At 43.9% G+C, this 14,924-nt stretch overlaps 1 protein-coding gene across 1 annotated transcript in view; it reads left to right on the top strand.

Annotated features, from left to right (window-relative positions):
• ST6GALNAC3 (ST6 N-acetylgalactosaminide alpha-2,6-sialyltransferase 3) overlaps nt 1-10,660 on the top strand; it is a gene marked incomplete at its 3' end in the record, with an annotated part of 474,240 nt that extends 463,580 nt beyond the window's left edge. Inside the window, exons 4-5 of the mRNA XM_080915383.1 lie at nt 9,368-9,475; nt 10,474-10,660. Coding sequence (XP_080771509.1) covers nt 9,368-9,475; nt 10,474-10,660 — 295 coding nt within the window. The remainder of the gene's footprint in view (nt 1-9,367; nt 9,476-10,473) is intronic.
• Between the last annotated feature and the right edge of the window lie 4,264 nt (nt 10,661-14,924).

Genomic DNA, 14,924 nt, shown 5'->3' with positions numbered 1-14,924 from the left:
CCCTCCAAGGGTGACTTTTCTGATTCCCAAACTAGGTTCTGCCCCACTACTCAGCTGCGGAAAAGAGGGAGCTAGAGCTGTTGCCTGTCATCCAAGGTTGGGTGGTAGGTGTTCAAGACTTTCTAGAAAAGGCTAATGGAAGTCTGATAATTTTCAGAGCATAGTGAGTTTTGAGTTTTCCAATTATACAGATCACCAGTTAAGAAGGAGACATGGACCATGAAAGATGAAGGGTAAGAACCCCTGAGTTGTGGGAGCACAGGAGTTAACTCTGCCCCAGGGAAGTTTTTTTCAGGGATTCCTTAGACAGAGCCACTCTCTGTACGTGGAAAAGAAGAGGGACTGAGATACAAGAAACTACCTCTCCCCTACTACCACCTTTCCCCCCCTCAGCACAGCCTGGCAAACTATTTCCCCTTCATCAGGTCAGCCAGGAGGGTCTCACTTTTATATCAAAAGGGAAAAGTCAGCTTTTTTTCTGGCATATGGAGAGAACAGGTTAAGGTTTGGGTTTATCTGGGCCACCTGCTCAAAACAAGAAGAGGTTTTAAGCTAAGGTGGTGGTCTAGCATCAGAGAAGGATATTGGTCAGTGTAGGGGAAATGCTCATCGAAGCCAGGGAATACACTTACAGCATTCTAGAAAGCCTGAACCGTCTTCTGATCCAAACACTTGTCACTGAGCCACCTGACTCCAAAAGAGGGTGGGTCTACTTCGCAAAAGGCCCAGTTTCCAAGAAAAGAGTCGGAGACTGTACTCACACTTCTTCAAGTGTTTTAACATACACTTCGATGGTGACATCACCTATTTTTCAAAAGGCTGCCCTCTTAACCTAGAAGACAGTAGACTTCAGATAAGGTACTGGCCCATTTCATAGTCATGACAGACTGCCCCATTTCTTAATTTAAATACTTGTTATGAAAACTTTTGGCATTTCTACTTTGGGGAGGTCACTACCTATCTTACTTTGAATCCTACTCAGCTCCCAACCTGTATTCTTGACACCCCACCCCCAAGCCCGATGGAAGAATACCACCTCTAATCAACCCAGTACTTGAAAATGAAGGGCAAACAAACAAACAAAACCCCACTGTGGAGACACATGTAGAATAACAACAAAGAAACCAGGGGTAGCCACCATGCAAACCATGAATCCCTGACACTGGAATAGGGTCACACCCAACCTTTCTTAAGTGACTTATGCAGATAGCTCTGTAAACTGTCACCTCCTGAGGGGACTGATCCAGGTATCTACTTTTGGTAGATTTCTGTTTAAGAGGGAAAGAACAGGGGCCTCTGGGTCAACAGGAGCAGAGGTTGGAGTAGTTCCTGGGGCCCTGAAATATCTCAGGGTCCATACCTCCTAGGAAATGTCTGTTCCCTGCACTGTTGGGCCAAAGGATCTGAGGACTCCACTATCTTCACAGATCAATCTATGGGAATCTTGTTGGGGCTTCCAGAATATTGCAGGCAAATCCACTAGGGAACACATGGACACTCTTAAAGCCTAATATAAAATCCACTGATGGCTAGTAGCATAGGAAACTTGCCCAACCTTTTACCATTCCATGCCTTTTCTGCACAAAACTGAACAAGCAAAAAACCCACACATTTTGGTGGTCACACTTTGGTTAGTGAAAACAGTTATGGAGAAGTGAAACTGCAGAGGCCCAAAAGCAACAAATTCTGGCTGGTTTTGTTTCAACTTGATAAAAACTAGAGTCATAGGAGAGAAAGGAGCCTCAGTTGAGAAAATGCCTCTATGAGATCCATCTATAAGACATTTGCTCAATTAGTAATCAATGGGAAAGGCCCATCATGGGTGGTATCAACCCTACGTGGTACTGGGTTCTGTGAGAGAGCAGGCTGATCAAACCAGGATGCATCACAACTCTAAGGCCTCCCCTTCAGCTCCTGCCTCCAGGATCCTGCCTTGTTTTGAGTTCCTGTACTGACTTCCTTCAGTAATGAATAGCAATTTGGAAGCATAGGCCAAATAAAATCTTTTCTCCCCAACTTGCTTTTTGGTCATAGTATTTTCTCACAGCAGTAGAAACCCTGACTAGGACACAGGTTAGACCATTTGAGGACTTTCCTGGGTCTTGGGACTATGGACTAGGTTTTTTGGTGGATTAGGTCTTTGTTCCCATCTTGGTGGGTGTTAGGGCCTATGTGTTGGGATCGAAGGTCAGAAAGGTGCCTTTACCATGGATGGCATCACTTGTACTAAGGTCGTAGGGCCTGTTACAAACAGAATCCCAGAAATCAGCATTTCTGCCTGAAAGGACATGAAAGCCTGGGTAAGAACAAAATAAACTTAATTTCTGAGATGAATGAACTGAGTAATTTTTGTGAGTGGCTTCTTCTGTTTCCACAGCAGCCATAAATCATATCTCCGAGCCATACATCTTACTTTTAAATGTACATATAGAAAACAACACGGTATTCTTCATTAGGCTTCATTTGTCCACCGTTTCTGCAGTCACTGCTATGCAGTGGGCCCCTGGTTCTGTGAAGTCCACGTCTACTTATGAGCATGAACACTGTGCATTATCAGATCAGGTTGGAGCACAGTCCCTTTCTGAGATTTACTACTGCTTTCTTCCCTTTTCATCCTTGAGTTTTTCTTTTTAACCTGGTATATTAACTTAAGAATTACCAACCAGGAGACGATGTTTATATCCAGTTGAATGGTTTACATCTATTTGCAAATGACTCAAGCCCAAGCTAAGAACTCTGCTGTTCCATTTGTAATAAAAGCTTACCACCTAAGCATGTGCTGGGCCTGTCCCATTGATGGAGGGCACAGATGTCCAGTGTTAACAGCACATTCCTTGCCATTTCCATGAATCCAGACTGTGGAGCCATGTACAAGACTGTACACGTTACACACAGCCAGCATCTTCTTCATATTTAGAGAAGGATGGCTTCACGGTAGCAGATTGGATCCCAGGGCACGGCTGAGGGAAATCAGCTTTCTTGCCAAGGTTCTTTGTTGTTGATTTCATTTCCCATGTTCTTTTGAAGAAATGGGGGAAAGAATACTTGGAATAATCTGTATTCTGTCAACTGATTCTTCTTCCTAGAAAGTATCTAGAAGGTTCCTGTTATTTATCCTGTCAGTATACTATGTTGGAGAGAACCGAGGTTCAACCATGTTAAAACAAGACATGAAATACTGATGAATCAGTATTTCTAAAATTTCCTCCTTTGCTCCTGAGTATAACAAACAGGCAATAGCGTGCTCTCTGATAAACCTCCAATATAGGAGAAGCCTTGAGCTCATTCAGGTTTAATAAATTAGAGGAGAGATGTTTTGTGCCTTTGAAATATTAGCTTTGAGTGCCCTGACTTGGCTTTCATTGGTTCATGGGAGAACTAAGCAGTAGACCCCAGGCCACAGTTATCAAAAGTCCCTCAGGAGCTGCTCATGACCTGAAGCAGTTCCAACCCACTCCTGCCTTCCATCCACATACACCTCTGACTCTTGTTCCATTTCTACATTCATTCCCCACTGAGAACCAAGATGCTTTCTGCAGCTCTAATCTGGCTGGATATGATGATTCTTAGGGTTATGTTCAAAGCTCAGACAGGAGCTCAGCCCTGGTCAAGCGTGATGGCTTCAGGTGGCCTTGTAAAGAAAGGATGGCAAAGTAAGATAGTTGGGTGGGACCCAAAAGGTTGCAGAGGGACAGGAGCCAGGCCGTGTAGAAACTGATGACAAGGGGAACCCAGCCATTTAGAATCAGAGAGTATGTTAAACCAGAAGGTATTAGTGTGTGTGTGTGTGTGTGTGTGTGTGTGTGTGTATTTGTGTGTGTGTGTATTTGTGTGTGTGTGTGTCTGTCTGAGTGTCTGTGTGTATGTCTGTGTTGTCTGTGTGTGTTTGTGTGTGTCTATATGTGTGTGTCTCTGTGTGTGCTATTTTCTTCAGATAGCCGGTGACAATGAGACCTGAGACTACACAGGGCTGCCCAGTCATTGTCTCGCAAAGAACTCTGTCATCCACAATGCACCAAAACTGACCCAGAGAGATATTTGGTCCATCAAAATGTAAGCTTCTCCAACTCAAAACCTAAGCCATGGAAGCAATGGTGTGAGAAGTCTGAGAACCGAGTGAGGAAGAAATACTACATTCAACATTACCCCGTCTTCTTTTGGAGAGTCATCTTCTTGGAATCCCCATTCCCTCCACTGAACGCATCTAGAACAGAATAAGGAGCATCACATGTGTTTCCAAAAAAGAAAAGACAAACCAGAGACACAGACAGAGAAAGATGCTATGGCCAAAAGCACTGAGATTGGTGAAGATAAATAAGTTAATATTCCGACAGATAACCAGCCTGTCTATTTATGTTATGGCCGTTAGGTAACAGGTAATAGGTGGAACATAAAAGAGAAAAGTGGTTTATATATTCATCAGTAATAAACTAGAGGAGAGATTTTTTTTAAGTGGTATGCCTTCGAGCATGTACTAGATCAGCGCAATGACAGAATCATCTTTCTAAGAGATGAGCAAGTCCATTTAGTGGCTTCCAGACTGTAAGTATCCTGATTACCAAGGAGCAGAGGGACGCAGAGTCTGGCCAGTGGAACATATGATTGATGGCTTCCTGGTAACCATCCTGCCTTTCTTTCCTCCTGCACGGCTGGTTATTCTGCAGCGTTAATTTAAGCTTTCCACTCGGACTAAGTCGGGGCTTAAATTCCTTTATCATCCCTGCGGGAAGCTTGATGGTTTATTTGTAGGTGGTGATAATTGTTTCTATCGATCCCCAAATATGGGGAGCTGTATGTATCCACTGCTATGGCTGAAGGCCAGCCTGGTCCATGGTGCTGTGCACATGAGTGACAAATTGTAATATCCTATGTGTCCCAAAAGAAACATAAGAAGTTCTAAGGCGATTGAGGCCGATCCTGGGTCCCTGTGAGTTGAAACGCATGAATTAAGTCCATGTCCAGTCATTCTTCTTTGTTGTGGTAAATATTGATTCAAGTCTGATTCTTACATGCCATATGTTCTTACATATCATGCAACAGATAGGTGGTACTGCAAGTGGCACTCCTGTATGAAGTATCAGGGCCAGTAGATTTATAGCAGTAGCAACAAAATAATTTTATAGTTGGGGAGAAATCGCCCCACCCAGAGGAGCGGGTGTTAAAGAGTTGTAGCGTTCAGGAAGTTGAGAAGCATTGCTCTGAGACCTCAAATCTCTGGGCTGGTACTTTGGAAGAGTTCCTGTGTTTAGCTAGGACCTGTATTTTTCCAGGTTGGACAACTTAAAGAAACGTTAACTCTGAGTATTTGAGGAGAGGCCCTTGTGAAAACCCTAGCATGTAATGAAGGTAGGAAGCTTCATGACATTTCAAGTCTCCAAATACCAGAGATGATAAGGGACATAATGTCACTACCTAATTAAGCTCTGTTTGTAGGACAGGGCACCAGGGCAGTGGAACTCTTCCCCCATGTAAATCAAACACAACACATAATGTCAAGGAAAGCCTTGGAGCTAATTAGTGTGAACTGTCTACCTGGAAACAAACCAGGTCAGGTCTGAAAGGAACTGAATGTCATAAATACATTTTTCTTAAGTCCTTATCATTTGGTATTTGGTAAAGTAGGAATATAATTGGCCAGGTGGCCAACTTTGAAATTCTTGACCCTCTTTTCCTGGGATGCAAAAAAGGTGGACAGACTACGGACCATGATGGACAGACTACAGACCGTGACGGCTGCAGCCTACTTCCTTTTGGAAGACTTAGTTTTCAATGCTTATTGTGAACGTCACAGACATGACTGGGCTGCACCTGAGAATGCAGGGCAGCTTACCTGAAGAATTAAGTTCCTGAGATTTCCCAGTGGTCTCCCCTTTATCCTCAGCTAGGGTGACATCTGCATCCCCCCACTTATTCTAAGCTTCAGTGGAAGAAACATATCAGAAGAATGACAGTATGCTTCAGTTTACATTTATTCTTGTAATTCATGGAAGTTAAAGTTGACTCTCAATGCCCTGGTCTCAAGACACTATCTCTCTTTCATTTTCTGCAAGCAGGCTTTGCTAAGACAGGGAAAGAGAGCAACACTCCTGGAAGCTTTAGTCATGGTATCTAATCCAACCACAAAGTAAACCTTTTTCTTCTACCTCCTTCCTTCTACATATACCCCAGACATGGGTATCATGTCCAACATGCCAGTGAGCCTAACTGGTCATGTGACTCATGTACTTGCTAACTCCAGCGTGTACATCATGGGGCAGAGCCTAGTGACAAAATACTATGTGGTGGGTGACCCAGAACCACTTGATTTTAAAACTGGAAATAACTTTAGATATGACACAGTTCAGTCATCTCACCTAGAAGCAAGGGCACTGACCCAGAGGGAGGCAGAGTTGCCTGCAGCACCCCACTTCAGTCAGTAGCCAAGATGGATTGTGAGGCCAGGTATCTTTACGTCAACCTGACCTTCCCGCCACTGTTCTCACACAGCTGTTTGGTGTGTTGTATTATATGACAACCAGTAGTGTTAACTCAAATGCTTCCTCTACCAGATCCTAACAGCTTCTGGCACATGGTCAGTATGGTATGTTTCCCCCAAAATTATAAGCAGATGTGTTGATTCTAACGGGTAGAAGCATTCAGCCACATACAGCCCGTTCTAACACGTGCCATCATGAGTCTCTACTCTTCCTGGTTGAGCCACTAATGGAGAACTATGCAAAGGACATAAAGCAGATTAAGCTTTGGAAGAATCAAGAGAAAAGCAAGCATGTAATTCAGTCAGAACAGTGGCTGTGCAAAGGCAGCACCAACGGAACATCCACATAGAATGTCTTGGAAACCTTGGGTTATGGCACTACCTGCTCTAACTCTGCTTCCTTGATGCTCCCCGAGACCCTAGACTAGGTAGAGAATGTCTTCTTCTAAGACATTACAAAGGCTTGTTCTCGGTGTGACTCCTTCCCACTCGTGGACCACACATCTACATCACTGCTGGTCCCATCCCATAGACCAATATAGACAACTCACTGTGGTTCAGTCAAGAGAACACATGGCCCTTATTATCCACAGGTCCTGGATTTCTGGGTGCTACAAACTATAGCTCCAAATACTCTTTTCACTCTGTGGACGGAACTATTCAAGTGCTGTTCCATTGCACAGAGGTTGAGCACATGAAGAGTTGGGTAGGTATGGGGGTCCTGGTTCCAATCTCTCACAGACACAGAGTGCCAACTGCATTCTCCATTTGGAAAACATGCACCAGCAGATGCACAGAAATAGATTCTTAGAAGTAATTCAGAGCCAGAGACAAGATCACAGGGAGGGCAGAAATGGATTTCATTGTCTTCTTCTGCAGAATCACACAAAGGTTTAAACAATAAGTGTTTTTTTTTAAAAAAAATCATGCATCACCTCCCTGTATGAGGTCATGTAATTCCAGAAGAGCTGACATGTTTTAGGTTGATGCATGTCAGGGAGGGAGAGATGAGGGAGGGAAGGAAAGAGGGAGGAAGCAAGCAAACAAGGAAGGAGGGGGTTGTATTTCAGACCCAAGGATGGCATCGTGTTAAGGGCATACATCCCCAGTAATGGGTTCTGGGTATCAACAGATATGGACCTCTGGCTGAGGGTCTTACCCAGGGTGGTGCTAGATATGTGAGCATTAGTTGGTAGAAGAGTTGGCTGAAGTCCTGCCAGTCCTGAGTCTAGAGGGAAATGCCTCTGTCCAGCTGCCAGATAACTTGGGGCAATCCACTTGCCTCTGCAGGAAGACATATGAGGAGAAATACTATTGAGCCTTTGGAATGAATTAGGTCAGCTTAACTAAGGCTAGATGCAAAGATCCATCCTGAACCATTTGCTTCTGGCAGACCCCTGCAGTCAGCACTGTCTCTGATTAAATCATCCCCAGACTCCATTACTGTGTTCCACAGCCCACCCCAAACAAACCAAGCTTTGCAAAGCACATTTCCCTGTTTAGGATGTACCTGGATTGTGTGATCTTCCTGAAGTATTTTCCCTGCCATGGTCCACAGGGCCTTGTTCTCTTTAACCACACTCATGCACTCCCCAACATTCAAAACACACACACACACACACACACACACACACACACACACACACACACCACACCACACCACACGACACCACCCCAGACTGCTATTACCATGATCATAGAAGCAATCCCTGAGGAACTTTACAGAGCATCTGGATGTAAATCTAATCTTCCAGTCAGCATAAAGACAAAGGCAATGGCCATAACTTTGTATTTATAGCATCTATAAGAGTGATGGGCACATTATAGGTGACCAGTAAAATGCGTCTGTGAGACTGGAGTCGGGTCTTAAGAAGCAGCTTGTGTTCTGATGCCTGTAGGGCTGATTAGGAAACATTCAGATCCTTTAAGGAAGCAGGTTAACCTACACTGTATTTACTTTACATGTGGAAGCTGAGAGTGGGCTGGAGTTTGGAAGCAGAAGGCTTGCTTAGTGTATACAGTGTCCTGGGTTCGCTCCTCAGCACTTCGAAAAATAAATTCATAAGTTATGGGGGCGGGGTGGGCCGAAGAGGGCTCAGCAGATAAAAGCACTTGCATCCAAGCCTAGCAGTTCTCTGAGTTTGATTCCCAAGACCCACGTGGTGGAAGGGAAGAACTGACTTCTGCACTTTGTCCTTCTGTCTTTGTGCACAGGCACGCCACTACATACACATATGTACATACTCACACTTCTACATGTTCACACAATCACATACTCATACATCTACATAACCACACGACCACATACTCACATACTCAGACCCACATACTCACATCCATATACCCACAAATTCACACACACACACACACACACACACACAGCCATATACCCACACAAACACATCACTAAACACACATCTGCACACACACACAGCCATGCACCCACACAAACACAATATTAAAATATGTAATAGATGGTAAGGAGACTGAGCTGTATCCAGGTAAGCAAGACACATTATCATTCCGTATTCATCGGAGCTCTGAGACCCTTCAGAAAACCCATCTGCAGATACACACCCCTAATTTGGGTCTTACAGAAAACCAAATAAATTCGTTTTCACCTGAAGGGAGAAGGCTTATTTGACTTCAGATATTTGCCATATGGCTTCTCTCCCACCCAGCAGAGCTTTGAGGCTTAAGGTAGTGAGAGAAAGAGTGTGCCTATAAATTATTCAGAGATAATTCACAATAAGTGTGTATCCTTGACAGACTGTCAAGTTTCTCAGCGCTCCCCCTGATAACGGGCTCTGTGGTTTTGATCAAGCACGGCTTGTTTCTAACTGCACCTTCTTGTCACTCTGTGTCTTGTTTTGTCTGTTTCTGTTCCTCCAGAGTCCAGTCTGGCTCCTACCTAAGCACGGGGTGGTTTACCTTTATCCTGGCCATGGACGCCTGTTACAGTATCCACGTCTACGGGATGATCAATGAAACCTACTGCAAGTAAGATCACAGGAAATTATTTTTATGCAGCTCCGATTCTGATCTCTTGTCAAAATATCACAATTCGTTTCAATGCTGTAAATCTGAGAAATAGGCCGGATGACAATTATTTCCGGGTGTTCTTTGCCAACATGACAAGTCCTCGTCACCGCGTCATGTTCTGGCTCTGAAGAGTGAAGGGAATAAAAGTGTTTACTGCAGTCCGATGTCACACGTCAGAAGGAACGCTCTCTCATCAGTCACGCATCCAGGACGTGGGACCTGGAAATCTAGAGCAAGTTTATTGGTGATCTAATTTGCAAAATCAAAGCTGCCACATCTATCACTCAAAGGGTTTGATGGACAGCTGTCAGTCATTGGCTGTATTTACTCACAAAGGACAAAATGCCCTGATACCTCAGAGAAACATTTTGGCTCAACAGGAATTCCTGACATTTTTATCTAACTAACGTGTGGCTGATCTGCCAGACTCTGTTGGGAATGAGTGTGTTTATGCACAGTGTATGGCAGGAGAGCGTCTAATCAGATTGACGAACTCTCACGCTTCATGAAGGTGACGGAATATAGTTCCTCCGCCAATACGACTCAGAGAACATTTAATCATACTCTTAAGATGTAACTCTGGGTCACGGTCTTTATGAATAAACATTTGTGCTTTAACCTCGGAGTCTAAGAGAATGCAGACGACCCCCAAACTTCACTGTGAAAACTCAGTTTCCTTACCTCTTAAAGAGCATTGGGCTGTGTAAGGTGTGTTCTGTCTCGTACTGTCTCCTGCTTTGGATGTAATTGGTATGATATGTAAGTCGTATTTGATCTATTAGGACACTAAGAACTGTTTCTTCTCCCTAAAAGCTTTCCTGGGTAATAGCTTTTAACTGGGCCCATTGATGACGGTTTGCAAGTAAATGCATTTATGGGGCACGTAATGGATTCCTGTAAGCGCCTGTCTCGTCTTTGGCTCAGCCGTTCTCCTTTTCTGTATGTTTCTTTTCCAGGACAGAGGGGTATAGGAAAGTGCCCTATCATTACTACGAACAAGGGAAGGATGAATGCAGCGAGTACCTTCTCCACGAGCAGGCCCCGTATGGGGGACACCGGTTCATCACTGAGAAGAAAGTGTTTGCCAAATGGGCCAAGGAGCATAGAATAGTGTTCACACACCCCAACTGGACAGTGTCCTGATGCTGAGCCTCCCAACCATGACACTGCAGCTGTGACGGAGAGGCTGATGGTGGTGACAGTGTGGGCAGGATGCTCATGGTGACTGCGGTCCTGGACTTCCTCTGGTGTGGATACTCTGTATTTGAACTTTGGCGGTCTGTGGGATGGGGGTCATGTTCATTCAGATCTTTCTGGTGGTTCAGCCCTTACGAATTGCACTTTAAAACTTACCTACAATTGAAAGGAAGGCCAGTGACCTGACAGCTGTGACTAAAGAAAACTCGGAGATTACCTTTCAAGATAAGCTGCTCAGAATTCTCTAACAGAGGCTCCTAGAACTGGTTCAGCCTGCCCAGGCAAGGTTACTCAGTGCATGGGCTGCTCCCCATCTTGGAAGATGGGGAGCCATCGAACACTGTCCCAAGTAATTCTATCAGGGTGCAGATGTCTTACCACAGTTACCGGTTAGCCAGATCCAGGGGAGGCATCTCTTTCTGATACGCCAACTTCCTTCCGTCTGTCTCTCAGCTAACACCTCAGGCCACCTACCTAAATGTAGCAATGAAGGCATCCTGTAATTCCTGCATATTGGGATTACTGGACTCTCTCAGAGACTTAATTCAAAGCGTATCAAGTAGCAAATATTGACAATTTTTCACTCCGACAGCTGTGCTCTGACTACCCAAAAAACAATATAACTAAACATGCGATTGCAACTACCTACATTAATGTTTAGTTATTTTCGGTTGAGTACGAAAATAGTAACATGTTAGATAGACTTCAACACTGTAGTAACACTTACTGTGAAAGCATTTCTTAAACATAACCAAAGGGTTCTTCACTCTGCCTCAACATGCAGCACCAAGACATGAGATGCTTTTTTGAAATCACAAAACAGGGAAAAGCAAGACATATTTTTTGCATCAATTTGTATTCTATCATATTCATAATATATATTTTTAAATTCAAATTTCTATTTTATAAGCTGAAGGTGTATCTCTCTCCGTATACATGATCAGTGCCAAGTGCCAAACGGTAGACATTGGAGATTCTTTACATCATCAAGCCCAGCCCAAGCTTCTGCCTTCACAGGGTGGACTGTCCCTTAGGTTATCAGATGTTCTGCTAGAACAATAAAATGGTGATAAGCTTAATTCCCAAAGTGCTTGGCTATGCTTCCTGGATGCTTCACATGTGCTGTGTACCATGGAACCCCCCATGGCCACCTCACTGGACTGTTGCCTGCACATGCTGCTGTCCCCAGCAGCGGATTTGCATTGTTAGCTGTGTTCATGTGTCCCTGGTCGCCCTACTTCAGAACATATGCACAGAATAGCCTTTGTGTAAGTTAGTGAACAATTGAGTTCTTTGCCAAATACAGCACAGAATACCAAGATTATGCAAAATGACCACAAGGAGGGCTGTGTCACAGATCAGTCCCCTGTAAGCTTAGATACTTTGATGTTTCCGTTTCTGTCAGTGGCTCTGTTCCAGGGCTTGGGGACAATGGATAGAAATGGAAGCAGAGAAATCCAGTTCCCCAGTCTAGGTCTGAGACAGCTCCCTTCCCTGTAGACCCAATGAGCCTTAACTATTAGAGGTTGATATTCTGAGACAGTACCAGGCATCCATAAATATTGACTGGCACCATGATTCAAAAGTTAAAACCGGGCTGCCTTGAATGTTTTAGAGCTGGAAATTACAAAACACCTCACCTGTACAACCTTGACAGGGCTTTCTTAGGATTAAGGGCCGTACCACGTCATTAAGATGCGTACCTTTCCTACCCTCCTCTATCATCTTGATACCCCACGCCCACACCCTTAAGCGTTACCCAGCCCCTTCTTCACCACTGGAGAGGAATGGTTATTTTATTGTTTGCTTTTGTGATTTTCTTTCTTTTAGTTCTATGAATGTTAGTTTTTTAGAGCTGATAGTGGATCAAAATGCCCATTTAAAGGAAAATAAATAATAGCAATGTTAAAATCTCCACGTGAACATTGTGTTCTCTCCGTTGTGATACACTCCTACTTTTACCCACAGTGAACCCTCGCTGGTTATCTGGTGCTTACTGGTGAGAGACTCAAAAACGTATCTCCTTGCCTTTCTATAGGGGGCGCTAGCTTTCTCTCCTGTGGACTTGGCTCACACTGTGTAGTTGAAGGCAGCATGTCTCTGGAATGGTAGCATAGAATGGCCCTCAGCCCCTCCCCACTCCTCACTCCCTCCCCTTTTCTCTGCTGTCCCCCTTCTCCCCTCTCCTCCCTCCTCTTTCTCTCTCCTTGTTTGTCTCTCTTATGAGAAGTACAAAAACGAAAGCACTTCATGAAAACCCAATCTATCTAGTTCCTCTGCAGTCAGGGCTTGGACCAACTCTCAGGAATTGCTGTCCTCTGAGATAACACTTTTCTCTGCTTCCATTTCCTGTTCCTTTCTTCCAGCCTTTATTCTGGTAGAAATGCAAAGTCTGAAGTCTCCCATGTGAAGGAGAACGTTTCCTTCTTGGGCTTGCTGAGAGAGCGAGAAAAGCGTGTGGGTGAAGGACAGCATCTGTCATCAAAGCCCCTGTCAACTCTGCAGGCACAGTTCACCAAAAGATTCTATCCACACCCAAACATGGAAACTAACCACAGACTTCTGCAGTCAGCATAAATGCACTCAATTCAAAGTCATAGAGTGGAAAGAGGAGTCCGCAGGTCGGAGCGCTTGTTGCTCATCTAAGACCCAAGTTTGGTTCCCAGGAATCCACAGAAGCCGCATTAGACCCACAACTGCCTCTAACTCCAGTTTCAGGTGACCCAAGGATCTCTTCTGACCTTTGTAGGCACCCACATACATCACACACACACACACACACACAAACACACACAACTGCGTACACATAAATAACAATAATAAAATTAAATCTTTTGAAACATCAATAAAATGACTCTTGATGATATTACTATACCCATTGGCTACTTTCATTCAGCCCTTATTAGAGAAACTTCTTGTAGTTAGTGAGAATTTACACAGAGACCCACAACTGCACAATATTCAGAGAGTGGTAGACTCTAGAGTGCTCAATCCTAAGAAACATTTTAAATAAATTCATAGAATATTATTTCTAATCCTTTAGAATCCTTTAAAAACCAGTGGAAAATTTAAAGGGTTTTAAAATCGCTTTGAAGCTAGCCTATCTATAAGTCATATTGATATTGTGATAGATGATTTTGTCTTGGTGACAAACTGTTAAAAATAATTAATTTGAAGGCATATTTGTCTATATAAACATGAAGTCCATGTGTGCATGTAATATATAAGCAGGAAATGTGTATATATGTACTTAAAATTGTATGAGAAAGCATGCATGTGATTCCATATTCTCTGCTGATGTGTGACTCATAGAAAGCTTTATTTTAGACTTCAGCTGAAATTCGTTGGGTTTCATGTGGAATCCAAAAAAGAAAAAAAAAAAAAACATTCAAAGTAAATGCACTGAATGCTGAGTGGGCATCAAATCACACAGCATGGCTGGCCGGAGAAATAAAACCAGAGAGGATGCCAAATCTACAACGGAGGAGACAATCAGATGTACGGTTGTCACCAATCAGACACACAAGTGTAGCAATCATATCAGCAGACTTGACTACCTGCAGCTCAGCCAATGCCACACTAGGGAAGACCACACTGCGCTCCCTTCCTCCTGTTAAAACAATCCAAGAGGTGACACTCAGAGCTGCATGATTTCTGTCACACAGCCCTAGAGCTGTGGCTGTTGTGGGAACAGGGTCATTATGTAAGGAGACTTTTTTTTTTTCCCTCTGAGGTGTTGGTATGAACCAGCTGACTGGGACCTCAGAGAGGCTTACTCATGACCTTCTTGGGAAAAAAAAGACAGTATTTTCTGCTTCACCTGGTAAGGTTAATTGGTTGCTAACTGTAAGATCACTTTACTTTTGAGAAGCAAGAAGGTGTAAACAGGTGATTATATATATATATAATTTCTGTGTGGAATGAAAGACTCAGTCATGTTGTCCAGGGACAGGTGGCATGCATTAGGACATGTGAATCGTAATCCCAATACAAGGAGGAGGGATCGTCATTAGCAGCATTTCTAACTGGCAGAAGCTCATCTGTTGGGAACCAGTGCTCAGCATCCTATGCGCCGGGTAGCATGGACCAGGAAAAGCAGCCAGTCCAACCCCTGCGGCCTGCAGCCAAGGAGCCAGACTTGGGGAAGTGAAACAACTCGCCCTTGAATGTAAATCAGATTGATAACTAACTGTCCTGACACCCAAGTCTT

The sequence above is a fragment of the Micromys minutus genome (genome assembly GCF_963924665.1).
Source record: "Micromys minutus genome assembly, chromosome: 4".
Lineage (NCBI taxonomy): Eukaryota > Metazoa > Chordata > Mammalia > Rodentia > Muridae > Micromys > Micromys minutus.
Note: the sequence above shows the minus strand (reverse complement) of the source record. Positions and strands in the feature narration are given on the sequence as shown.